Source organism: Gallinula chloropus (assembly GCF_964237585.1).
Source record: "Gallinula chloropus genome assembly, chromosome: 10".
Taxonomy (NCBI): Eukaryota; Metazoa; Chordata; class Aves; order Gruiformes; family Rallidae; genus Gallinula; species Gallinula chloropus.
Genome location: NC_140095.1, coordinates 17,037,079 through 17,063,212, shown reverse-complemented (window position 1 = coordinate 17,063,212; position 26,134 = coordinate 17,037,079). Strand labels below are relative to the sequence as shown.

The 26,134-nt window shown below is 51.9% G+C and overlaps 2 protein-coding genes across 2 annotated transcripts in view; one reads left to right on the top strand and one right to left on the bottom strand.

The window, feature by feature from the left end:
- Window positions 1-893: 893 nt before the first annotated feature.
- ZNF346 (zinc finger protein 346) lies at window positions 894-8,991 on the bottom strand (the record flags this gene model as incomplete). Its single annotated transcript, XM_084268653.1, is given in 7 exon segments — window positions 894-1,141; window positions 3,016-3,109; window positions 5,609-5,848; window positions 7,387-7,537; window positions 8,554-8,643; window positions 8,729-8,880; window positions 8,883-8,991. Coding segments are annotated over 7 exon segments (942 nt in total). The 3' UTR covers window positions 894-1,035.
- Window positions 8,992-13,934: 4,943 nt separating this feature from the next.
- UIMC1 (ubiquitin interaction motif containing 1) overlaps window positions 13,935-26,134 on the top strand; it is a gene marked incomplete at its 5' end in the record, with an annotated part of 34,338 nt that continues 22,138 nt past the window's right edge. Inside the window, 2 exons of the mRNA XM_084268521.1 lie at window positions 13,935-14,084; window positions 21,005-21,095. Coding sequence (XP_084124647.1) covers window positions 13,935-14,084; window positions 21,005-21,095 — 241 coding nt within the window. The remainder of the gene's footprint in view (window positions 14,085-21,004; window positions 21,096-26,134) is intronic.

The following is a 26,134-nucleotide window of genomic DNA, read 5'->3' as shown; positions in this document are numbered from 1 at the left end:
AATTGACCAAGTTACACTACAGTTTTCTGCTGTACCTACATTTATTCCCTCTTTTTTTTTTTGTCCCCTGGTATTTTGGTGGCAGCAGGGAAAACGCTGCACTTCCACACAGACCCAGACAGAATGAAGAGATGAACTCACCCTGCTCTACCTTCCTCTGCTGATTGCATTCAGATCTCGGAGATCTCCACTGCTGCCAAGTTTGGCTGAGATCAGTTTAAGTCACAGGGGGTAAGAAGACACACACGGTGAATGTTCACGTACACCTGTTTCCATAGGAAACCAGGCTAAACAGTTACTTCCTTCCACGTGGAAATCCTCAGAGCAGAGGGCTGAGCTGCTGGGGAACCAGCAGCTCTCACCCCCTCTCGCAGCCCTCCGCTCCCACCGGCAGCGGTTTGCACACCACAGGCTGGCAGACAGACCCTCAACCCGCCCAGCTCGGGAGCTGCGAAAGGCTCTGACAGCAATCAGCAGCTCCGGAAACTCTGCACACAAAACCTGACCAGAGGAGGCATGGGAAAAAGAAAAAGAGATCCCACGCTGGTTATTCCCTAATCTAGGCCTGTACAAAGCCAGGCAAGCTGCACTGTGTTCCATCCATGCTCCAGGAGCACTGCATGCTACGGCCTAGGAGCTCTCCTCCAGCCAAAGCCACCTCTGAGCGCGGGACGCTGGCCCTCCAGGTGCAGGAATCCATTATTTGCTCTGGTGAGGGAGGAGGTGGCCACTACCAGCCTGGTGCCAAACCCTCCTTATACCAGATGCACACACTTCCTCTCACACCGCACCCACCTTCACAGGAAGCAATTACACAATGAAAACTACTCTAAGGGAGTGAAGTATTTGCTGTCTAGCAAGTCTCTTCCAGCTGGATCCTTTTTCTGACAGATTCAGTCCCCGTTCTGCTCAACGGGTGCATACAGGAGGGTAGGGCTTTGCTTATCCAGAGGGATAATGAAACCATTGTGGGCTGGCAAAGGATGTGCGTTCTTGGGCCACCAACAACTCCAAGAACAGTGCTTGCAGCTTGCTCTAGAAGTCTTGGCTGAAATAGCTGTAGCCTCCTGGGGCAGTTGACTCTTCCCGGACATACTGCTGTGGCGGGAACGGTCCGACGACCGGCACTGCTCCTGGCATCCTGGGCATCAGGGAGTGAGGGGAGGGGAAGGAAGAAAAGGAGACAATGTCAGAAGTGCTCTGAAACCTCCCAGCTGCCATCAGGGCTCAGCAGGCATGGCTGTCAGAGGAGCCACAGCCTACTGTGCCAGCAACCTGCCAGAACAGCTTCCAAGCGCATCCCTGCCTCCCGTGCGCGTGTGTAAGCAGACACCTTTAGCAGGGCAGCACTGGCCCTGGTGCAGCTCAAGGGCTGTCAAAGGGCTTGTGTTACACAGCAAGCAGCCTGGCTCCCCTCAGACTGCTGGAGCTGGCCTGGAGCAGGACTGACCAGCCCAACGCAGCAGCAGCAGCTTTCTGAAAGGGAGCTGCGTGGATGCAAAAGCTCAGAACCACCTCCCCAACATCCACATGCTTAAAGGGAATAGTTATGTGTGTTGTGAACATCCTCAGTGTTCTCTAGAACAGGGTACTGGCTTTCACTGAGTGGTGGTGCTGTTCCAGAGCCACAACTCTCCTGGGATGATGGACGGAGCGTGTGTCTTCCAGTCAAGTACTCCAGAGAGCCAAGGGACTGCCAGGCTGTTATTCCACAGACAGGCAATGACAGATCCCAGTTTTCCTCCTGTCCTCTCTGGGAAATTTGGCTACAAGTCTGCTCTCACTTCAGGCAGGGCTTCCTAATGCCTCCTGCTTGTAAGAAAGTCTCTAACCCACCCAGGCTCATTACTGATCTTTTAGCAAAGGCTTTGAAATTAGAAATAGGAACTCTGACAGCGCCCAGTGTGAGTGTTTTTGGTATTAATCATCCAGCAGCCTAAATTTTTCAGAGTAATAATCTATGCAGGGATGCCATTATTTAACTCACCAGCTGTGAGAACGAGGTCAGGAACACAATCTATGTATCCAGACTGTGCTGACTACATGCCAAATTTTAAGACAAGGAACCCCAAGAGAGATTTGAGCTGCAAGCACCGAGCCAGTCTTAAATGAAATTAAAATCTCAGCTGTAAGAGAAACGGCGTTCAGTGGGTGTCAGGTGGTGCTCACAGCAAAGGTCCCACTGAGCTGAACCACTGAGAACCAAAAGCAACGGCAGGGCACTTCTAATGGAGCAGCATCCCAGAGCTGTCTGCAGAGGGAGCTGTCGAAGTCACTCAGCTTCAGGACAAACAGAGCAAGCTTAGAATCACAGAGTAGAATCAAAATGCTTTGGGCTGGAAGGCACCTCAAAGATCATCCAGTTCCAACCCCCTCCCGTGGGCAGGGACACCTTCATTAGAGCAGGGTGCCCATAGCCCTGTAGAACCCCTCTGGGGATGGGGCTTCCACAGCCTCTCTGGGCACCCTGTGCCAGGGCCTCCCCACCCTCACAGGGAAGAATTTCTTCCTAAGGTCTAACCTAACCCTGCCCTCTTTCAGCTTGAAGCCATGGTCCCTTGTCCTGTCCCTGCACTCAGTGGTGACCAGTCCCTCTCCCACTTGCCTGTAGGACCCCTTTAAGTACTGGTAGGCTATAATTAGGTCTCCCCAGAGCCTTCTCTTCTCCAGACTGAGCAAGCCCAACGCTCGCAGCCTGAGAGGTGCTCCAACCCCTTGCTCATCCTCATGGCCTCCAACAGCTCTACATCCTTCCTATACTGGGGACCCCAGAGCTGGGTGCAGTACTCGAGGTGGGGGTCTCATGAGAGCAGAGCAGAGGGGCAGAATCACCTCCCTCGACCTGCTGGCCATGCTGTTCTGGATAGAGCCCAGGCCTGGGTTGGCCTTGCACAAACCCTGACGTTCTGCTTGCAAGTCAGCTGGAAATGCTGGTTCAAAACTGCATTTTATGTTATGTTTAAGCCAAAAAACGTGGAGAGGCTGGAAACACACTTAGACAAGAGCATTACTTACTGATTCTTGTGTTTGAAGCCACTGATGTGAGCTTGGTACTGCTCTATGGAGTTCAGGACTATGTTACATGTGCTGCAGGGGTAGCCCTTCCCAGCTGAAACAGACATCAATGTTAGCACACACAGCTAGCCAACAACTTGGTGCCTGAGGTAGAAACAAGTGAGATAATCAATCACTTCATGTGTCAAACAACTGCTAAACAAAGACAAACAGCAAGCCAACGGGTTAACCAGGGGGGAGGTCGAAGAATCCCACTACCACTCCAGGCCCTGGTGTCACTGCCAGGGAATTGCTTTCCAGGGTCAGAACAGGGGTTGGTTTGTTTAGACAAAGTCACATTTCCTATAAACAGTTTGAAGTGTCAGACATAGTAAAACCTCAGCATTAGGACACCAAACCTGGTGTTACACTGCCTCTGCAAATCTGTTTCTTACCCAAATTCCCACTTCTGACATGTACATCTCATGAAAGAAAACAAAGGAGACAGTTAATTTGTGAGCTTGGAGTGTTTCAATACAAGAAGCAGCAGCCAGAGGACATAACACACACTGTCCTGTTCCACGACCCAGAGTTCTGCTAAGCCTGGCTGAGGTGCCAACTGAGAATATCAAACTCTACCCTCCAGCAGTTTGGGTGGTGTCAGTGTAGCAGTTAACTGGAGGAGGGGAAAAAAAGGAAGTTTCCAGCAATAGTTGTAGCAGATGGATCAATGGCTTTGTGTAACATGACAACTCCAGCTGGAATGAGAGTCTGGGAGGGCAGAGATACCAGACAGGCAAGCACAGGAGCAGAGCTCAGCCCAGGAGTCTGTACAGGGAGAATCCTGGCAGTTGTCCTGAAGACAGTGGGTGCTCCTGAGTTTTGGCTGCCTGGGGAAGGGCTCTGCCTGGGAGTCTGGCAATGAAAACATTCCCTTAGGGCAAAAAAGGTCACTCACCCCAGGGTGCTGCACAGCATCATCAGTGAGAAGCACAATGCAGCATGCAGCAGGCATTTCCCCACCCAGCTGCTGCGCCTCAGAGAGATTTCAGACTCTGAAATCTCAACTCAACTCTCAACAGAGAGCTGGCCCTGGGCAGGAAAGGCCAGTGGAGCCAATGGAGCCATCAGGTCTCCCTCCTTGGGGTCAAGGTCTCTCTGTTGCAAATCTGGCCAGCAAGTGCATGCACAAAGTTGTCCCAACTCCACTCCTGTACCCCAACCCAATGGTTCCTAGAGGATCTTTAAGCAAACATGACGTTGTTGTGCTGAGCAGAACCCCTACTGCCAGACAGATCCCAGGAGAGAGAGGTTTAGGGACAGGCATGGCTGTTAGCACACGGAGATGGGTGATGGAGAGAGCAGGAGAAAACATCTCTGACTGCAGCCCATCACACTCCTGCAGCCCCTGGTTACAGCCCAGGCTCCAAACATTGCCTGCACAGTCAAAGTGCCACAGAGATCCGTCTGTAGGTGCTCTGGTTCCACAGACACTTCATGGGAGGCATCACTCACAGAGGGAGGGCACTGCCCACCCACCCAGCCTGATGGGCTGGGGCTCCTGCCACTGTCAGCGCCTGAGTCACGCTGATGTGGAACCATTCATCAGGCCCCACTAATTAGGTAAAGAGCAGATGGGTAACGCTGGATACCAAGCACCTTTTCCATCTCCCACATGACTACACAATGTGGGAGAGAATATTACTTGGATAATTGAGCCTCATTTCTCCTAAGTGCTACCAGTACCTAAAGGTGGCCTGCAAAGAATTAGAATAATTAATCTTCTGCTTGTGGGGGCTTTTATGACAGAGAAAGAAGCCCCTGAAGAAGATTTTAAGATGATTTGTCTGCTTATTATTTACCTCAAGCATCCAGCAGGTACTAGACTTCCTGGTCCAACAGACAGCTGTTGGGAGGAACAAGGGAGTTTACTGTGAGCTCCTAACACGTTCACTGGGCTCGGGGGCTTTCGTCACCGAGAAGTGCTCGTAAGCGGCAGATCATAAAGCAAATGAATTTTAACTGTCTGCCTAAAGTTCCCCCTTAATAGCTCTGTCTTCTTTCTCCCCCTTTCCACCCCTCCCCAACATTCCTGCTTGCTCCAGAGAGCATTAGTTCATCGGGTGGAAGTGCCCACACAGAGGCAGAGAGGCGTTCGGGGAGAAATCTCTCTGCCTTTCATCTGCTTTGAAGCAGCAGGTGCAGCTAAACCTATTTCTTCCATCCTTGGCTAGTCCCCTCTGAAGACAGGGGGGTTTTTTTAAGCATCAAATGTCACTTTTATCTTTCCATTTTGGATGCAGTCCACCTCGCTCCACACAGCACTGGCCAAAAATCCCTGGATTATCCACGCAGGGAATAAAAAAGGACGCGGCCCCGATTAAACAGCCTTGCAAAGCACAACCCAGAGCTTTTCATGAGTAGCTACAGTCTCCAACCTCTCCTGCTGCCAGGGGGTTACAAAACCAACCAAATCCATCTTAGGGTATGTAACCAAGACCCCCATCCCAAGCAACTCACCCCTGCTCCCTCCACACACTCTCCTGTCTGAAGACACCATCGCTCTCCCACCCTGCTCTTCAGCTACTTATTAACCTGCCTGCTGAGAACTCACCCATGAAGGACGATGCGGGTGCGTCAGGGGTTCGGCCATAGTGTGCCATCAGCTTGTGTTTGGTCTCCTGCTTTCTGTGCTTCTTGCCTACATAGTGCTGCTTTGCCATAAGGGGGTTGTTGAAAGTGGCGTGGCAGAGGCTGCAGAACTTGTCTGGGTCGGCGATGTCCTTGTTCTCTTCGTTAGACGAGGCAGTGGAGGTGGGGAGGGGAGCGGGATGTTTCTGTGGGGGCACTGCTTCTGTAGGGGGAATCCAAACCCTCAGTGAGTCACAGAACTCAAGAGGTTAAAAACGTAATTTCCCCCAAGCCCACATTAAAGAAAGGCAAACACCACCACCCCTAAACCCCAAACCTAGAGGGAGGATGCAAGGCACCTAGGTAAATTCACATCGCTCCCACCTGATCCCTTAACACTGCAGAGTAAAAAGGTGGGTGATAAGACAAGTCAGAGTGGGACAGAAAAACTTCAAGGGTTAAAACCCCACCCTACAGACTCCCCCTTTTCCCCTCAGAGGGGTTAATGTAAGCACAGCTGGACCTGAGACACACAAGACATGATGGAGCTTCTGCCTGTGATCATCAGGACCTGATCATCGCTCGGGAAGAGGGAGAGGGAGGCAGCCAGGACCTGAGCACCAGCCCTGCCCAGCAATGGCAAGAGGGTGTCTGGAAACACTCGGTCCTGAACAGAAGTCAGGACGAGCCCTGCCTGAGAAACAGTGTGAAGAGGACTGGATGTGACAGAGTGAATCCACACATGCAAGCAGCTCTCTTGTCTGATGGAGAAACCTTCACCCATTACCTGGTGCCTCCCATTACCAGGTACCAACCACCAGAGTGAGGAACCTTCTGAGGAGCAGAGAGCTCCTCTTAGGCCAAAACAGCAGCTACACACCAGACCACTCATGCCATCCACTCCTTCCTGAAGGCTCTCCTTGTACCCAAAAGCAAGGGCTTCAAAGAACAAAAGCATCCCACACACCATCCCAGCCCCCAGGTGGCTTCACTCTGCAGACACAACCTCACAAAGCCATGAAGACACCCAGAGTTTCTGCCTGGAAGATCCCAGCTTGGAGCTGGCAGAAGCTGACATCCTCAGGTGGGCTCAAAGGCTGCGTGTTCCCTCTGGTTCCAGCTCTCCACTGCCCCTACCCACCCTGGAAAGAGGGTCTGGTTTCCCTCTCCACCCACTGGGCTCTTCTAGCAAAGGGATGGGACATACAGGCAGCTGCAGCAGGTCAGACCCGAGGTCAGCCTGGACTGAATCCCATCAGGAGAGCAGCCAACAGCAAGTGCCATGGGAAAGCACAAGGTCAGGACAAGAGCATAGTGGTGCTTCCCAGCCACATTCTCCCAGCCCCCAGGAATCTGCAGGTCACAAATCCCCGGACCTCAGAGGCTCCATCTCTGTAGCTGAATATGAATTTGCCATATCAAGAGTTTCACCAGTGACTTCAGTCCCTGTAAGCTTTTAGCAAGCACCACATCCCCCATGTCAGGCATTTCTACAGCTTAACACCACGCTCCCCGAAGAGCAGCTCTTTCCTGGCACCTGGGATGGGTAAAACGCTGCCTCAAGCTGCATTTCTCCCAAAGGAAAACAAAAAAACCCACACAACTTTAAGTCAATGCCAGCCCACAAGCTGGTGCTGAGAGAGGCCAAGCCCCTGTGCACTGCTGGCTTGTTCTGCTTCCCAAGCAGAGCAATGAACCTCTCAACTTTTCCAGTACTTGAACAGCCCCTCAGCACAATGCAAAGGTGCTGCAGAGCCATACCTTCCACTTTGGGGGACTGCTGCTTCATGTTCTTGGCGTGAGTCTTGCCCAAGTAGTGAGACGTTGCCACGGCCGGGGAGGAAAAGGTCATGTTGCAGATGGGACAGCACTTGTTTCTGTCTTCACCACTGCTGCCTTCCTGCTTGCTGTCCTGTTCACACAGAGTCACAGAGCAGCTGAGGCTGGCAAGGACCTGGCAGGTCACCTTGTCCAGCCTGTGGGTTATGAGAAGAAACCCTAATGCTTGGAGGTGGGGGTGTCTAAGAAAAACAAGCAGACATTTGGGTGAAGAAGTGTGACTGAGTAGGACTCCTGTGATACATACAGCACCATCCTCTCTTTTATTGGGGCATTCTTGCACTAGGTTGCTTTTTTAATGTGTTGATGAACTGCTCTGGGCAGGGGGGCAGCCCTGGGCTGTACAGGTTAAGGACAAGGTTAACTGAGATGCTGCCAGAACTGGAACAGGCAGCCTTTTGCTCTGCAAGGTGTGAACTGAGCAACACAAACATCACTATCGGCTGGGTCATCTGCAACATGATGCCAAGGGAGCAGGCAGCAGCAGTCATGCTACCACTACATGAGAAGGCAACCCTGTGTATCACCCACCCCACCCCCCTGCCACAAGCCTTGGAGAGTTGGGGATTAAAGCTGAAGCAATCATAAGAGTAGAATCTGTTTCCCAAGTGAGTCACGGGGCAGACAGATGGCTGAATGGAACGTGGTGCTGTTACTGACCATCAGGCTCCAGCTACCAGCTGAGGAAACCTAAATAACTAAGAAAAGGATCGCCCCTGAAGGAGAATTCCAGTTGATGGTCAAGCCAGTGTGAGTAAAGGTTACACCCCAGCATTCCTGACACGTTGACACCCCTGTTCACTCTTCCCTGTCCTTTCAAGCAAGACTGTCAATAAAGGAGAAGGCACATCTGTTTAAAAGGGGGAAGATGGGCTCACAGAGGCTCTATAGATGGGAAAGGCAGCAGGAACTGTGCTGGCTGGGAGGCGGTCTGGTGACACCCATGTCATCAAGCTCCTGACCTCCCACAGCGCCGGCTCCACAAGCCTTTCCCAGGCAAAGGCAACCAGAGAAGAGCCTCACCTCCCTCGCAGAGGCAGCCTTTTGCTTCCACAGCCCCAGGCTGCTCTGAGGGCTGTCCTCTCTCACCTGCTTCGCATCCAGCTTCATCTTCTTCCCGGGGGCCAGCTCCTCTCCGCCGTGGATGGACAGGTACCGCCGCACCTTGTTGGCGTGCTTCTTGCTCTGGAGAGAGGGAGAGAGAGGGAAAGAGGGAGAGAGGGAGGGAGAGGAGGAGCCCGCCCCGCTGCCCGGCGGTCCCTACCTGGTAGTGTGCGAGGCGCTGGGACTCGGAGATGAGCAGGGCGCTGCACACCTTGCACTGGGCCTCGGTGAAGATGTGCCCGTTCTCCCGGATCAGGCGGGCCACTGCCGGGGGTGAGGGGGGGGCGGGAAACACAAACGGCGGCGTCAGCGGCCCGCCCAGCGCCCCGCCGCCCGCCCGCGCCGCTCCCCCGGCTCCTCACCTGCCTCCTTGCCCACCGGCAGCCCCGCGGCGTCCCCGTTGCTACCCGCCCCGTCCGCCATCGCCGCTGCCGCCGCCGCCCGCCCCGCCCCTCCGCCCGCCTCCCGCCGCTCTCGCGAGAGGCCGCCCGCGCGCCCCGCACGGCGCCTAGCAACGGCCGGGCGGCCTCTCGCGAGAGTGCGGGGAGAGCTCGCGTGACCGCAAGCGGAGGCGGCGGCCGCCATGTCGGTTGTGGGCAGGACGGCGGGGGAGTGGGGGGAAACCGGCGAATTGCCGGGCCTGCGGGGTCTGGTCTTTGCGGGCGTTTAAGTGACACAGCGGTTATCGCGGCGACGGGTTTAATGTAGCGGTGGCTCTCGAGGCACCGGGGCCTCGCAGGCAGCGGGCCCATCCGTGCGCGCCTTCTGTGGCGGGGAACCGGCGCTCCGCCTCAGCCGCAGCGCTGGCAGCGGGCCGAGAAAATGGCGGCAGCGCCGGCGCCTCCCGCTGCGCTTCGGGGCGACGCGTCGAGGCCCACGGGCTTCTCGGGGCCGGGCTCGCCGCTCGCCCGCCCACGACATGGCGCCTCCCGCTTCACCACCCCGCCAGCCGCGTGACGTGCCGCGAAGCCGTCGCCGCCATCTTGGGTAAGGGCAATGAGGCCGCCGCCGCCAACTTGAGCGCGGGGTGAGAGACCCGTGCCGACCGGGGGCCGGCGCGGCGGGGCGGCCTGGCGGAGAGGCAGCGGCGCCGCCGGTTGGCGCCGCGCAACGGGGCGGCCCGGCGGGGGCGGGGCGCCGGCCCGCGGGAGGCCCGGGCCCGGTGAGTACCTGTTCCCCGCGGGGCCTTGCTGCACCGCACCGCGCCGGGCCCGCCGCCCCGGGGCCCGTTCACTGCGGGGCTCCCGGGGCTGCCCGCTCAACCCCCTCCCGTCTCTTTTCCTCCGCGCCGGACCCCGGGGCTGAGGCCCCCAGGGCGTGCCCGCCGGTTCCTGCCCTGGGCGATGCGGGGAGCGGCGCCCCCAGCCCGGTCCCGAGGGAAGGGACGCGCGGTGCCAGCCCCTCTCGGGCTGCCCCCCAGCCCCTCGCTCTGGAGGGGCCCTGGGCTGCGCCTCTTCCCCCCGGGACACCCGGGCTCCTTTCTCAGAGCTGTCCGCCGGGGGCGGCACCGCGAAACCCGCCCCAGAGCTCTGCCCGGAGGCATCCCCAGGCTGGGCCCTGGGGCCGGCGATGCCCCCTCCCTGGCCGGGCTTCCCTGCTTCTCCCGGGGCAGCCCCAGGGCGGTGCCCTTGAATTACCCCCCTACGGCTGATCCCCTGCCTTCCCCACTTCACCCCCCCCATCCCACCGGGGACCCCCTTGGTGAGTAACCCTGGCCCTGGACGTCTCCCTTCAGAGCCCTCTGCAGGCAGCGGGTTGGGAAGGGAACAGGAGGACTTTGGGATGGGTGCTGGGGAGCGGGCTGCTTGTCCCCCCACGCAGGGCTTGTCCTTGGAGGGGGAGAGCAGTGTCGGGTGTGGGGCTCGGCTTGGGCTGGGCTGTGGGGAGAGCCAAGCGCTTGGCATCTCCTACAGAGCTCCGTGGCGTTGGCAGGCGTGCAGGGCCTCAGCAGTCCCCGTCTCCCTTATTTTTGTGAACATCCAGCTCTAGAAACGGATACATCTGGTAAACAAATCCCTCTTGCCCCGCGGTGCTGCGAGCCCTCGTGTCCTGCTGCTCACAGAGCATCAGCTGGGCTCTGTGTGCCGGGTCACACCGAGGGTCTGGCCATGGTATTTCCAAGGAGCCATGTGGCACTGACCCTCCTGAACACAGAGCTGCTTCACCGTGCTGCTGGGGAGCGTCGTGCCTCTTCTTCCTGAGGTGGGGAGGAGGATGGGGTGGGGGGGGGGGGGGGTGGGGAGTTGTTTACAAAGCGACAGCCTGTGTCTCAAACGGCTCAGAAATTCATCCGGGGATGAGAGTCATTCATTTTTGGCTTCATTTTCAAGCATTTTTCAAGCTGTCACAGCTTGGCAGGTCTGTAGCTGCAGTGTCAAGATTTAGAATTATTCTGTCGGTAATTGCTTTCTGATTCATCAAAATGATAGATGAGAGGGAAAATGACAAATAATCACAAGTTGGGGATCTTCAAGGATATCCCTAAAAATGTGACTGGAGAAGCGCGGTGTGTGCGAGTCCCTTGTCAGGAGGTCACCTTTCCTGTCAGATCCTTTACAAAGAGATTCTCTTAAATTCAGAGTTGGTGCAAAACCTGGAGAAGGTGTCTGGGAGCCAAACTGCAGAGGTAGTTTTAGATAATTTGGTCTTTGGCCTTTTTTTTTTTTTGCTGAGCCTGAAAGGAGGGATCATTACCTCGGGTACACACAAGTGTCCTTTCAGAGAGTGCTAAAAGCAAACCACAGCTCCTCTGCTTAACTCCCCTACCTGAGGAGGGGAGAGGGCTGTGCTCTGATGCTTGTTTTCTTCCCTCAGCTATACCAGCTTGTGTAAGAAAAGCTATTACCTCTCTCTCCTACTCAGAGCCTCAGACTAGCACGGCTACGAGCGATCTCTTCCTTGCCTGGTTCCCTTAGTTACATTTACAGAGACTCTCTTTGCCACAAAGGCCCTTCGTTTTCAGAAGCATCGTGGGAGTTGTGTGGTTACATCTCTTACATCTTCTTTTTCTCCCCCCCCCTCCCTTTTCCTTTAAATGTTGGAGGTAGGTGACTCATCATAACTCCAGCTGATATCTCTCAGTGATCTCTTCTTTAGCGCAGCGCATCAAGCAGAAGATGTATCGCAGAGTCAGAGGAGAGCTGGCGATACCAGCGTGGATTTTACAAAGGAAAACACACCCTACACAACAAAACAGGCATCACAGCAGCTGCTTGTTGCCGTTTGCTTTTGTTCCAGTGGTATAAAGATGCACAGGCTCTCTCTCAAGCCGGAGTGACCTCGCACAGGCTCGCACGCTGCAGGCGTGGGCCTCTCTGGTCCTTCTCCACATCAGGTCCAGCAGTGCCGAAGCTCCCGAGTTGTTTTTCGTTGATAAGGGGGCGTTCCCCACTGTGACAGGTTCCCTTTGTGGGGGCAGCTCCCCCACAGCTGGGTGTGAGGTTTGGCTCATCTCCCTGGGCAGAGGGTGAAGAGACTGTTTGGAGCAAAAGATTAAAAAAACCCCCAAACCAACCCAACAAAACTGAGCAAAGTGTAACGAGGATATTGCAACAAGAGCTCAGCTGGAGCAGAACACCTTTGTTTTGCAAGAGCCAGTGCTTTATGAAAAGCAGTGCTTGTCTTTATTCCCCTTTCCTACCCAGGCAAACGTTTTGGGGACTGCAGTGGTGGTGGCAGACACTTCTGGAGCCGTGCGTGCCTCTCGTACGATATTCCACCCTCAGCGCGAACCGTGACTCACCAGGATAATCATCTTTTGTCTCTAGGCCTGCGTGTGTGTGTGTGTGTGTGTGTGTGTGCAGAGGAAGGGAGGCAGAGGGGCTGAGGCAGCTTTCGAAGGCTGCGGGTGGCAGGCAGGGAGCGCGGATATTCCTCATTCAGCTTCGCCTTGCTGCCTCGGACTGTAGGTGGAGCAGTGCGCTGCTGTTCTTGGCGCTGGTGGGGATTTTGAACTTCTTGTTCATTGGGGTTTGTACACAGGGGCGGCTGTTTGCAGTGCTGTGGTGGTACAGAGGACGGTTTGGCTCTCTGTTGGGTAACACAGGGTCTTGGTTGCATCTTCTCTTGCTCTTATTTTAGATCTGAGCAGCGCGTTTGAGCTATTTCAGGGATCTTGGAGGAAGGAGGAATGGTCCTGTGGAAGGACGCCGGGCTGGGAACCGGCCAACGTGACTTGCATTTCCAGCTCTGCCGTTCTCCGGGGTGGAACGAGGGGCTCGTTGCTTAATCAGCCGGCACATGTTTAATTCCAGCTTAAACAGCACCGGTCGTGCTCAGCTCTGTGAGGCTCTTTTAGATCCCGGTTCAGGAAAACACTCAACGTTGGTGCTGTCTGCCAAACGCAGAGGGGAAAGGGAGGTTTAGCTCCCCGTGCTGTCCCGCTGCTCTCCTTCGCCCAGATCTCTTCCTCATCCTCTTGTCTGAGTCCTCTTTGATCAAAGCCGCTCGCGCTCGCTGTGCATCTCTCTCCAGCAGTCTATGGGCTGGCAAGGAAGGGAGAAGCTGAAGTGCTAGCTTGCATTGTGTGGGCACCTGCCCTCAATTGTGCTGTTCGTAGAGCACTCAGGTTCGTGCTAATAACGCTCAGCAGGTTCCTCCCTGCTTGTCAAGTGCCTTATTTCATACGAATGATTCGGGCCTGTCTGCGCAGAGGACTTCCGGAGGCTGATGCTCATTGAGAAATCCAGACTGTGAGATAAACCTGTTGTCTTGTTTCCAGCCTGCCTCCTGCCATCATCGCCTGCACTTCCCTTTCTGTAGTGCCGGTGCAGCCTTCCGCCGAGCCGCTGCGCTGAGAGCGAAACAGCATCCTCTGAGGAGTGTGCCTTTCCCTCCTTGTTGAATAGCAAAGCTGACAAATGGCCGTGCTGCCTTGGCTGCTTGTTTTGGCACACGAGTTTCAGCTTGATCTGGTACCCCTGCCCGGTTTGTTCTGCACCGGGATGGTGAAGGTGTGGGGCTGAGGAGGGGAAATTCGGGTTCGTGTCGGAGGGTGGGAGACCCCCAGTGAGGCGATGCATTGGAGCAGTTTGCTGAGGAGGTTTGACAGGAGAAGCTAAGAGGAGAGCCTCGTTGCTTTGAAGCAAGGGTGTTCAGAGTGGCTGTGGTCTGTGGTGCTGTTCCCCTGAAACCCCTTTTTAGCAATCAGCTGTAATAAATTACCCTTAACTAGATGAGTGACGACTAGGACGTGTGGCTCCCAGTAAGCCTGAATCCACAGTGCTTTGTAATAAGGCTCTAACGCCTGGGGTGTTTTGCCTAAAAATAGAGGGGACAGGGAAAAAAAAGAAGGATGTATTAAGGGAAATCTAAATCAGAAGGAAACAAATGGCTTTTAATCTTTTTCCTCTGTTTCAGAGTAAAGGATGCCGAGAAAGAAGAAGCCCACAGAGGGCCTGGACTCTCAGAGTCAGGATGGGGAGGAACAGGAAGAAGAGAAAAGGAGCCCAGCCAATGCCAAGAAGAAGCGCAGTTTCGTGGATGCGTTTATCGTGATATCCGACAGCGATGGAGAGGTCAGTGATGGGTTTGCAGTGCCCAGAGCCTGTGCTGGGCCCTCCTCTTGCAGGAGAGTCCCCAGCTGTCCCATGCTGTGTGTACCCCGGGGTCAGGCTTTGCGCAGAGGGTATCGTGTTGTTCCTTTCCTTACGTATGAGATGAATCAAATCCTATTTGACTAGGAGATGAATGGAACGCTTCGTGAGGGTGAGTTATGAGTCTGGGATTTGATAACCAAATCCTCTCAGAACCGAATTTGAAACGTAATTTAAAAGTAACCTTTCCTCAATCCCTTTACAAATCTTTTTTTCATAATTTTTATTTGATTGATTTCCAGCTAAACCATAGAAACATGATTCTGTATTAAGTGCAAATAGATAAGAAAATGATGCAGAACGCGGGCTTGCGAGCGGCTCGGATGCAGCTGGTGTCTGGTAAACTGATCCTGAATTACAGAAGCCTGAGTTTTTAACCCACTTCCATAGGGTGTAAAGGTGAGCTGCAGTGTGGCTGTGCCTGGCTGCGACATAAAGGCTCAGATGGGCGATCCCTAGCGTCCTTTTACAAACAGTAGCCTTACCCTGAGAGATTGAAATGTCAGCCTCTGTGACAATGTCGTTGGGGTGAGTGTGGGAGCTCCCGCCCAGGGGAAACCCAGAGCCCTGAGAATCTGTCCTTAAGTGAGGTACACCAGAGGAAATTACTAGAATCAATTTTTTATGTATGACTCTTCAGGCTTTACTCTGTCTTGCCGGTGATTGGGGATCCTAAGCTGCTTTTTGTAATTCCACCATTTTCAAAAGCATTTCAGTTCACTCTCAAGCTGTAGATCTTAAATCAAGTCCCTTTTGCTCCCACATCTGCAGCATGCTCCTCTACAATAAGGCGATTATCATGTGAGGAGAGGAAAAGCTCTAGAAATAAACAGTAAAAAGCTGTAGGGCAAATGATATTGGATGTTTTTTCTTCACATTGTCTGAGTTCTTTCCCCATTGGGAAATTCCCTGAAAGAAATGGAACATATGGCAGTAATAGTTCAGTGGGGTTAAACCCTTAGCTCTGCAATATGCTAAGTTAACTTCAGATGTCTGCTGCATCGCTGGCCTTTATTGTGAAACCTATAAGGAAGAAAGAAATCAGCAGCTATAAGAGCTGCTGCAGTACATAAAAGATCAGGACCCGTTATTGTCTGCAATTATTCATCTCAATGTGCACGTATCTGAAAAAGAGGAAACAAACGTCTCTTAAAACACATCTATAAAAAGGTTAGGCTCCCTGACTGTTCTGTAAGTTTGTCTATAAACAATAAATTCTGATGGCATAATCGGTCATATTACAGAAAAGGATATGCTCAGAGAGGCCGTTAAAGAGCCAATTAGGTTCTGTTTAAGTGACAACAGTTCAGTCAGTTGAATGAGTGGATTTATTCGGTTCAGTCTCTTTCTTTCTGTGAGTCATCAGCTTCCAGATCCAGTGCCACAGTTCTCTTGTCGTGTTGTTTTCTGCAAAATCAAACCCAAAAATGTGATTTACTTGGGATCTCAGAAAAATAACTGTCTGGCTTCTGTAACTGTCTCAGCTCTTCAGTGTACATCAAGTTGAATTTCAATTTCGAACCTTGTAACTGTTGTTCTTGCTCTGGTAAGACCTTGTTATGTGTTTGAGAAGAGGTGTGGGAAGCTCAGATCAATAGCAATTTTAGAGAACAATACATTCTCAATTAATCTTGCATCTGTTAGGACATGGTTCCTTATGAATCAAAAGCTACAAGGACAATTTGGGCATCATTGATTCGATGGCTTTCTTCCTTGGCAGTCTCTTGGCAGGTATCTATAGAACAAGTCCCTAGTTCTGCTTCCAGACCAGCAGATCTTGTAGCAGCTGCACCTGGAAAGCCTCCAGCTTCTCACTTTTGATGATCTTTGGCAGACTGCCTCTCCCAGGAATTTTTCAGTCATGCTGGATTATCGAGCTCATCCATGTTATTTTGCCAAGTTTTCTTTCTTTGCTCATGTCTGTGCTGTGGCATCTGCAGAGCTGCATCAGAAGGAAGTTTTCTGAACATGGGGCTTTCTGATCTCTGCTGTAGATAATCCTGGATCCAAGAAGCACTTCTCTTTTTTTATTTTTTGGGCAGGGTCAGATAAAATAAGAACAGTCCCTCTGGCTTTGTGGATGCAAGAGGAGATGACCTCCTGTGTGCAGACTGAATCCCTGAAAACGCAGGCGTGATGAACAAGGAAAGTGGTTCCCATCTTCCCTGATAGTTTGAATCCCATGGTCACCTGGGTGCCCACAGCAGAGGATGGGTGGTCATTCACAAGAGAAAGCTCTCTCCTGGTCTGTCTCATGAGCCTCTTGCTTGTATCGGGAAGACTCTTTGGTGCCCAAGGTTTTCTGAAGCCACATCTGATAGATGATTGTCACACAGCAGAAGGCCTGGCCAACCAAGCGTTCGCTGATCTGCAGCCTTCAGTGCAGTTGATCCCAGGGGGCTGTGGGACCTTTCCTAAGGGTCTGATTTTCCTGGGTAGAAACTTTGGGAACACTGAGACTACCATGCTCCACTTATAGGGTTGGTTTGATGCCACATAGGTTCCTCCTGCAGGTCCACCAGCTCTGCCAGCCCTTAGGGAACGTGACAAGATGCTGCAGTGATGGTGCCATCTATTTCTGCTTGGCACACGGGGCGTGTTTTCTCTTTGATGTGGAACATCCTTTTGCCTGAGCATTCCTGTAGTTACAGATACTCACAGTCTGAGTAGATACTCACAGTCTGAGTAGATAGCAGCGTGTGTTATGTTCCAGGTCAGGTACTAGTTTTGGTAGAGGGAGGTGTGTTTGGGTATCAGCAATGGCAGTGGGCACTTTGTTTTGGGACCTGGCATAGTCTGAGGGACATCTTGCCATGGAGAAGATGGTGCTGGAAACACCAGAGCTAGGATGGCAGTGCCTGCCTCGCACCGCTGACCATCGGAACGCGGCAGAGCCACATGGGAGTATCGCTGCAGCACCCTGCTGTCCCTTGGGCTCTGCTGTGGTACCGAGGGACCTGGTGCCTCTGGCTCCCAGAGGAGAACGCAGCGTGAGCGTGCTCCCACAGAGGCTCATCAGCTCTGCTGTGCTCACTCCTCAGAAATCAGATAGCTCTCAATCCAGGCTCCTCACAGCCCAGCAAAAGCCCTTTCTTTTCCTATGGAGCCCTCCCTCTTATAAGTCAGGAGCCACACGTCTGGCACAAACCCTGTTGTGTCTTGTTGTTCAAGTCTCCACTTCCAGCAGGTTTGTTCTAATGAGCTGAAAGACAGAGCAGAGCTGAATCTGATTCTGAGCTCAAGTCGGAGACTAATAAACTAGGGTGTGATATTAATTTCGGCAGCAGCCTTGGCTAGAGCCAAACGTGGCACTTCCAACATCTAATTGGCTTTTAAAAATAAATTAGTCAGGGTTTCATCTGCGTATTTCCCATGCAGGACGTGCGGCGTTTGGCTGTGCCCTATTGTTAGATGGTCCCAACTGCCGTTGAGCAGTAAAATTACCCAGACCTTTTGACTTTGCAGTCTGTGCTGTTAGCTCCGGAGACGTTCTTCTGTAGCCTTTCCTTCCCTGAGTCTGTAGAAGCTGATTTCTGTGGTTTATGATGTAGATTTGAGGGAGCAGGATGTGGGAGGCTGGCTACTGGCTTTCATTTATGGGCTTTTAGAAGCGAGCAGGGCTGTATCTGTTTCTGCTGGCAGAGTCAGGTTCTCTTAAGTATGTGCAAAAGCATTTTTAAAATGAGGATTTGATTTCCTGCTGTCTGGTGAAACCAAGCAGGTTAAAAAAAAAAAAACAAAACCAAAACCCAAGGAAGAAGAATAGTGGCTGCCTTCCACTAAGTGTGTAGGGAACTTTGGAAACACGTCGTCTTCTTGATCTGTGTACAATGCTGACAGTGAAATTGCTCATAAGAGAGCATCATAAATTAAACTGCAGAGCCTGACACACAGGAAGAGAATTTGGATTCCTTCTGGCCATTATGCTTTAAATTGACGGCAAAGGAGGAGAGAGGCGATCCAGGCTGGCACTGAGCAGAGGTGTGCAGTTCCCACCTCGCCTCCGCTATAATAATTAGTTTCCCCTGGAAGTTGTATGTTGGAGATGACCTTGTAACTAAGAGTATTGGCTGCAGTTTGGGAATATTTTAATTGATTAAGATTATTTTTGGACTAGTGATCTTATTAGAAAGGCAGTTGGTTGAGCGGCCCCCTGAGTTCCTATTATCCTTGTAGACAGATGAGCATTAAAAGGTTGGGTCAGGAAGAGCAAGCCCTGTTGTCTTCTCTGAATTTTCTTGGCCCCTTCTCTTTCCACCATCCACGCCTGCATTTATGCAGAGCACTCCGGGGCCTGCGGTGCTCTCTCCCAGCAGAGGCACAAACAGCCATAAATCCTAATTAAAAGGTATGGTTTATTTTCTGGGTTTAAAACTAAAGGAGATTTAAGAATTCTTGGAATTGAGATGTGTGTGTGTGTGTGTATGTTTTGGCCCATCAGGATTAATTTGATTTGCTTCAGCGGTTCGCTGCGCGGCGGCTGTTGGGTAGAGCGCCGCGAAGCAATTTAAACATCTTTCTGGGATGTATGAGGTTGGTACAACACGTGTCCTGCAAGCATTTTGCTCCTGACGCCGTTGTAAATGTCGAGATTCTTCAGGACCCAGCGTGGAGAACCCAGGCACGTAGTTGGCTGTGCAGTGGAGCCGGGCAGCCTGCCCGGCGCTGGGCATCGCCGTTCCCCTCCAAAGCCCCGCAGCTCTTTGAGCCCCGGCTTGTCCTATGGTGCGTGCTGGGAGCGTGCGGCTCTGCACGGAGCAGACAGTGGCAGCCGTGGAAAGTTTTTGGTGTGCTCATAAATCACATCCCTGCCCTGCAAGAGAGCTGCAGATGAGAGTGTCAGGGTTGACCTTCCGGCGAGTGCAAGAGTGATGAGGGGAAGACGGATGCCTAGAGAGAAGAGCTGGGGATTTACAGAGCCTGCTAGGATTAAATTGCCCCCCCTGTCTTAAGATGGGATAGGTTTAGCGTTGTGAGACAGGGCTTTGGGGGAGAGTGGGAGAGCTGTTGCTTAACCTCATCCAGCATATAATCCTGGCGTGATCCCGATACGATCCTGCAAACCGCTCCCTGCTCCCTTAGGGATGAGCTGCCCATGAGGTCAGCGTGGGGCTGGGGCTGCAGACTGAGGGCAACACAGAGTAGCAGAACCTGGGGCTTAGGAAAGACTGGAGAAGGGTGATGTGTCAGGACCCTGGAAGAGAGAGGATTTCACCCAACAAGCATGAGCTAGGCAAGGTAGAGAGCATCCATCTTCTAGCAAGAGAGAATCTGGCTGCAAAGGAGCCTTTTGGAGACAGAGGGGAAGATCCTAGAAGTGGAGTACCGAAACCAGGCTGGGTGGGGAAAAGAATAGGGATTTGGTCAAAGGAAAAACCCCTTAGGCACAAGCATGAGTGTGTGAGCTCATTCTTAAAGCAGTGGAAATGAGGAATGGTGTAGGTATTAGGGCACGTAAAAGCTGTAATGTATTAGGGTTTCAGGAAACCACTTAATAGTATGTCTTGCAAAATCTTAGTTGGATAAATAATTCAATTTGTTCTAGATAGTAACATTCCTGGATTGAAATCCTGCTAAAAGACTGTCAGCAAAAGCTGGTGATGAACAGGAGAGAGGCTCATTTGGGGGAGATGTAAAGCCGAGGCCAGGAGGATCAATATTAGGTCTGTGTGTGTTTTAACATCCTCATTAATGATCTGTAAGAGGGAGCAAGTGGTGTATATACATTAATAAAATCTACAGATAACACTAAAGCTGGAGATGTCTCGAACAAATCTCAGCGCAGAGGTGCAGTGCAGAGGACTTCACAGGTTCAGAGAGGCGGGCAGCGGCCGGCAGGAATCGATCACGCTGGGAAACACGCGGCGCTGGCATTGAAGCAGCCCAAGTGATGTTGCCCCACCGTGAAGACCCCCTCCTGGGAGGTGGCACGAGGCACCCGTTTGCCACGAATCTCATGGATGGCAGAACCCAACTGCGGCTGCAGACAGAGCTGTGTGAACCCCCTTCCCAGGCAGGCGCGGGGCTCCGCCTGAAACGCTGGGCTTGAGTCTAATCCTACCTGATTTAGAGAGACAAATTGGCAGGGGTCCAGTGCCAGCCCTGGGTAATATGTACGCCCTCGCTTAAGCCGTTAGGACAGCAACTTGCATAAATGTGTGCCAATTAAGCCCCTGACCGTTCTTCTTGCGGACCGGCGCTTGGAGCAGTGAGCACTTAGGTGGTTCGTGTGGGTGTTATTCTGAGAGGCCTTGAGATGGCAAATTTCTGGAGTATTCAAGCTTCAAAAATGAAACACTTGTGGCAGTGAGAGAATAGTGCCAGGCACGCATCCAGCTGGCTCTCCTGCCCTCGGGGTGCGTTAGTGTGGGTCCCTAAAAATGGCTGGGATTCTAGTTTTCGGTCACGTAAAATTGTCTGGGCTGGACATGAGAAGCTGTGTGGCAGGAAACAGCCCTGGCTTAAAGGTGTGAGATGTTCAGCCATAAAAAGGTTTTGGAGTGCTTACAAACACCAACGTTTTAGCAAGGCCAAACAAATTCTCTCCAAAAATCCTGGGCAGCAGGTGCAGTGCATTGGTGGTGACTGGCATGAAGTCTATTGTCTCTCCTACTTCTCTGTTTATGTCAGTCTGTAACTCTTTTTGCTCGTTCTGCTTATCACACGGCTTTTAATAGTTACAGAATGTGTTTGAATTATGTTTGAAATTCAAATTTCACACAAATGGAGGCTTGTTCTTGAACCAGTGTTTCTGTCTGAGGACAGGGAGGGGGGAGGGGGCTGGTAGTATTTCCTACATGCTGTATGCACTCACCATATCTTATTTTTTTCCCCCGTTACAGCAGGAGTCAAAGGAAGAGAGTGGATTGCAGAGGAAGAGAACAAAACAGCAGCTGGATAGAACGAAGTTTGCTGCTAGAAGAAAAATTGCACGTAGGTCTCGATCGAGCGTGGGGCTGGGGAAGCAGACGGGTGTTGAGCAGCTTCTGCTGTTTGTATTAGAGATTATTTCCCTTGCAGAAAGGCTGTGGTTGTGGCTGGGGACACACAGCTCCCGGAAAAGACCTTTCTCTGGGGTAAAATTTGCCTTTCTGAATAGGCAGACTGGCGCTTGCTTTGTCCCCGGGCTGCACGTGCACAGAATGGTGCACTCCCAAAATCAGCGTGTGAGGTTGTCTGTAACCTCACCGGGTTTCCAAATTGGTTGAAGCCAACCCAAAAGCAGTGTCAGTCACAAACTGCCTTCCTGCTCAGGCCCTCCTGCTGCTGGCTTTCCCTGAGACGTCATGACGCTCTGACCCAGCTCAGGAATGATCTGAGTCGCAGCTGACAGCTTCTCGTAGCGCGGGGGCAGCTGGAGGAGCCAGCGACGTTGGGCTTCTTACAGAAGGGTGTTGAGAAGGAGAGATTTGGCTTACGTCATTTTGCTGTTATATAAAGTGTTGGTGCACCCACATCAACAGCGCTGTGTGCCCGTCGTAAGTCCCTGCAGCTCAAGGACACGGTGGTACCTCTGGAGAAGGGCAACCCAAGCCATGAAGGAGAGGGAGCAGCTGCCTTATGAGGAGCGACTGGAAGCCGGGGGGGCTGCTCCGTTAGGAGAGGAAGGTGGGATCAAAGTTCACATCAGGAAGGCAGTGCCTCAGCTGAACACAGAGCTGTTTACCAGCTCCCACAGCCGGGGTGCAGTTGGTGGAAATAGCAGGAGATAGATAGGTTGAAAACAAGTGAAGGCAAGTGATGCTTCACACAGCGGGGAGGGAGCTCATGCAAGTTCTTGTCAGGGGAGGTTGTGGAGGGGTCAGTACCGGCAGCTTTAATAAGGGAATAAACGCATTCAATGGACAATAGGTCTATAAACAGATGCTAAAGGGAACAGGCTGGGATGCTCCTGCTCATATTCTGCAAACAGAAAGCGTTTCGGAGTGCTGGGGGATGTACAAGCAGAAGGCACTGCTGAGTGTGGCCAGGCTCGCCCGTGCTCCCCACACAGCACCCCTGGTTAGAGCAGCCGTGCAGTCGGACCATTGCTCAGCCCCAGCAGATCTGTGCTCATGTTCTTGCACCCCACAAGGCATTGGTCTGTCTGGTGTGCTAAACTCTGCAGGTTTTTAAAATGGGAGAGATGTTGTCTTCTGCAAAACCCAAAGCAATCGCTGAACAAAATGGAGCAGTAGCGTGCTCCGCAAGCAGCGGCGGTTGGGCTTGTCAGTCCTCAGAGAGCTCTGTGAATTAAATTGTTTTTAATAGAGGCCTAAGGCCATAGCACGAACAGCCTGGCTCTTTGTGGGAGCTGAAACCCACTGTGCGTGTCCTGTGTCAAACAGGCAAGACAGAAAAGTCAGAGATGGGGGAAGACTTTGTTGGGTTTTTTTCCCTTTTTCTTCTTCTTTTTTCTCCAAAAGAGACACACCACCAAATAAAAGTTGACCCCCCCCTTCCTCCTCCTTGGAGATGCCGTTAAAATGTGACCAAACATATGGTGCTAGGAACAGGGAGCTGCTGAAGTTGGATGTCCTCATTGCATCACTGAGTGTGCAGGGTTTTGGGAGCTGGTGTTTGGTGTGCTCCAGAAAATCTGCAGGAGACTGGGGCGGCTCTCTGGCTTGGGTATAATTGAGGAGTTTAGCTGCATTTCTAGATGCTGAAAATTTTGATAACAAGTTTTGCTCTTCCTTGGGCAAAAGCTGATTTTTAGAAACTTATTATGTGTTTATTTTTTTAATGTGCATGTCTCCTCAAAGTGCTGGAGGCTGGGGGTGCCTGGCACCGCTGGGTCGGAGAGTGGCTGCTTGTTTAAAGGACGTGTGATGGTGGGTCTGGTCTCTCTCATTTGTGGGAAGCTATAATTAGACTTTTCGGTGTTTGCTTTTAGGCAAATTAAGATTTGAAGTAGTAATTATTATCTCTCAGTGTCTTTAAATAAATTCTTTGAATTGTCAGGCAAATTGGGCTTTTGTCAAGATTGGGTGCTTCTGGGGAGAGTGAGCTCTTTCTCCTCCAAACTGGAAAATTTCCGGTATTTGCAGGCTCTGGTTATGAAGCGTATCCTCCCATTTTTTGCTTTGTCGTGGTTTTTATTCATTTTAACCCAAAGCCATAACTAAAATATATATCTGTGACGTTCCATCCTGACAGGATAAATTGAAATACAGAACCCAGCGAAGGCTGTCGCTCTCTTTCTGGGGGAAGTTGGGGCTTTAAGCACAGCTGAATGTTTTCCCTGTAATGGCACTTTGGATACTGGAAATACTGAGATCTTGCATTTCCATTATTTTTGAGTAAATCTCTTATTAGTAAGTGTTAGAACTGCAACTAGTGGGGTTTTGCATCTAATTCACTTTGCAAATGTCAAAATGGAACATAAATCGCTTCGTAAATTGCTGTATTAGCATTTAAAAAGGCTCTGAAATGGTTTAATTTGTTTAGGGCTGCAGTGTCTTAAAAACAGACTCTCCCTGACCCCTCCTTCCCATCTGTGGGTTTCTTGGATGCCCTGGTCCCCGGAGAGGCATTGGGATTTCGTGCTGCGTCAAGGAGGATGTGTGTGGGGAGTGGATGTTGGAGTGTTGAGATGCAGAATTCCCAGCTGGAGTTGCTGGTACTTTCCCACCCAGCAGTGGGAATGGGCTTCTGCAAAGGGTGCCGTGTGTGTGAGCTGAGCATAACAGAGTCTGTCTGTCCAGACAGAGAGGGGTTGTTCCTTCCAAGGGCTACGAGGGCTCGTGCCCAGTCAGCATGCTCTGGGAAGATGTCTCTCATCCCCTGCTCGTTCCTGGGGCGCTGCAGAGATGTGTTTGCACACATCGGTTGGGGGCTAACGCGACACTCTGGATTTCTAATCATCATAAATTATGACCAGTGCAATCAACATCAAGTCTAATAAAACCCACGGTGCTGAGAAACGATCAGATGTGGAGCGCAGAACACTGTCAGCTCTGGATGGCTTAAAGCAGGTCAGGTCTGAAAGGCTTGAGCAGAGATGCTCTTTGCTCTCCCCAACATAACACCAGGTGGATTTAAACTGGAGATTTCCCCATCTCCAGAGCACCTACTCAACTGGAACGTGCACTAAGTGCATTTTGTTTCTCACTGGTTTCTTTGCCAGAGGCAGCATTTGTCTGGCACATTCCCTGTCCCCAGAGGGGAAATTGCTGTGCCAGGGAGGGAGAAGAAAACAAAATGTACAGTAGTAACTCGCCAAAAAATGTTTCTTTTTATTAAGCTTCATGGATGTTGATAGCCCGAGCTGGTGAGAGCTCAGGCCCTTGTTTTGATTTAAGCACGTGGAAAGTCTTGTGTTGCGGGGCGCTGATCACGTGCACTCGTCTTCTTGCACATGTCGGACCTTGCAGGGTCTGGCCCGATTGCTGGGATGGGTTGGACAGGGAAACAAACCAGCACACACTGACTGAACGCTCAGGAGGTGCTGGGTGTTGTGGAAATGCTGTGTATTGCTGCTGTTCCTGGGGACCGGAGCTGCCTTCGTACACTGGGCTGTCGTGTGCTTTCCATTCAAGGATGCATTATTATTTTTTCCCCCTGGTCCCTCCTGGCTGTAACATCACAGAGTGACTTTGTCCAAGGACAAAAGATCCCCACGAGCCCTGAGTGCACTGCAGCCTGCCTTCATTCAACCTCTTTCTTAATTTTTAAAGAAATTAAAAAAAAAACCCAACCCCAAAACCCAACAACAAACCCAAACCCAACCTGAAGCGATGTGCTGATTTAGTAGGACACGCAGAGGAATCTCTGGCTGGTAATCAGAACAGTCCAAAAATGCTTTAAATCCTGCTTGAGTGGGGGAGAACCAGCCTGTGTTAGCAGCGAGCTGGGGGAAGGGCAGAGCACAGCACAGCAGAGCCTGCTGCTCCGTGGACGCACCTCAACGCGGTCCTGCCGCGATGCGCAGGACCAGCGCCATCCCAGGCTCCTTCACAGGAGGCTGCCGCGCCTCTGGGTTTTGGTGGCAGCCGGTAGGAAGAGAAGGGGTTAGAACATGAGAGCCTGCAACTCCTGAATGCATCTTTATGGAGGGAAGAGCCTGTTTCTCAGCCCGGCTGTCGTGAAGGCCCGTGTCGTGATCGGGCAGCCTCCCTGTTCGAGTCGTGGCTCTCAAAGCTCTTGGAGCCCATCAGAGAGGCAGCCTCTTGGTTCATGCATGAGATGGTGCGGGCAGGATTCTGCCTGGAGGAGAGAGAGGGGGTTTTGAAGGAAATCTGTCAATTTGTTTCGAGTGAGAAGATGTATTTTTCAGCTCCTGAGAGTGCTGTTGAGTTGTTTTCCAAGCTGCACTCTGGTCTGCAGGCATTGTATATTTTAAGCACAGTGAAAGTGTTTGAGTCTCAGTAAGTAAGTGTTTTCTGGAGTAACTAACCGCTTTGTTCCTGAATAGCCCGTCTCTGCTCCTGGTTTGCTCTGAGTGAGGAAGATTTCAGGAAGGAATTTTCTGCTGAAATAGCAGTTACAACTGTAGGAAACCTGTTTCCCATGCATGACTGACTTAGTGATGCAGTGGAGTGGTGATGTGAGCAGAAGGGGGATGTATGCATGTGAAAGATCCTCCATAATACCACCGAGCAAGTAACACTATCCTCCACAGAGCTTTCCACCTGCGGCTCGGGGTGAACAACGTGTAGCTCTTTGCTCTTGGGTAGGTCTCCTGTGGTATTGCAGGTATCTGCATGTCAGAAGGCAGTGAGACGTGCTATTTGGCAAGTAAAAAGGTGTCTTAGAGAAGATATGTTCTTTATCCTGCCTTGCTCTGCTCAGCCTATCTGATATAATAAAAATGAACTTGCTTTGGAAATCATCTCAATTGTCTTGGGGAAACAGTCTTAAATTGTGTCAAGGGAAGTTTAGGGTGGATATTAGGAAAAATTTCTGTACTGAAAGGGTTGTTAGGTATTGAAACAGGCTGCCCAGGGAGATGGTTGAGTCACCATCCCTGGAGGTGTTTAAAAGAAGAACAG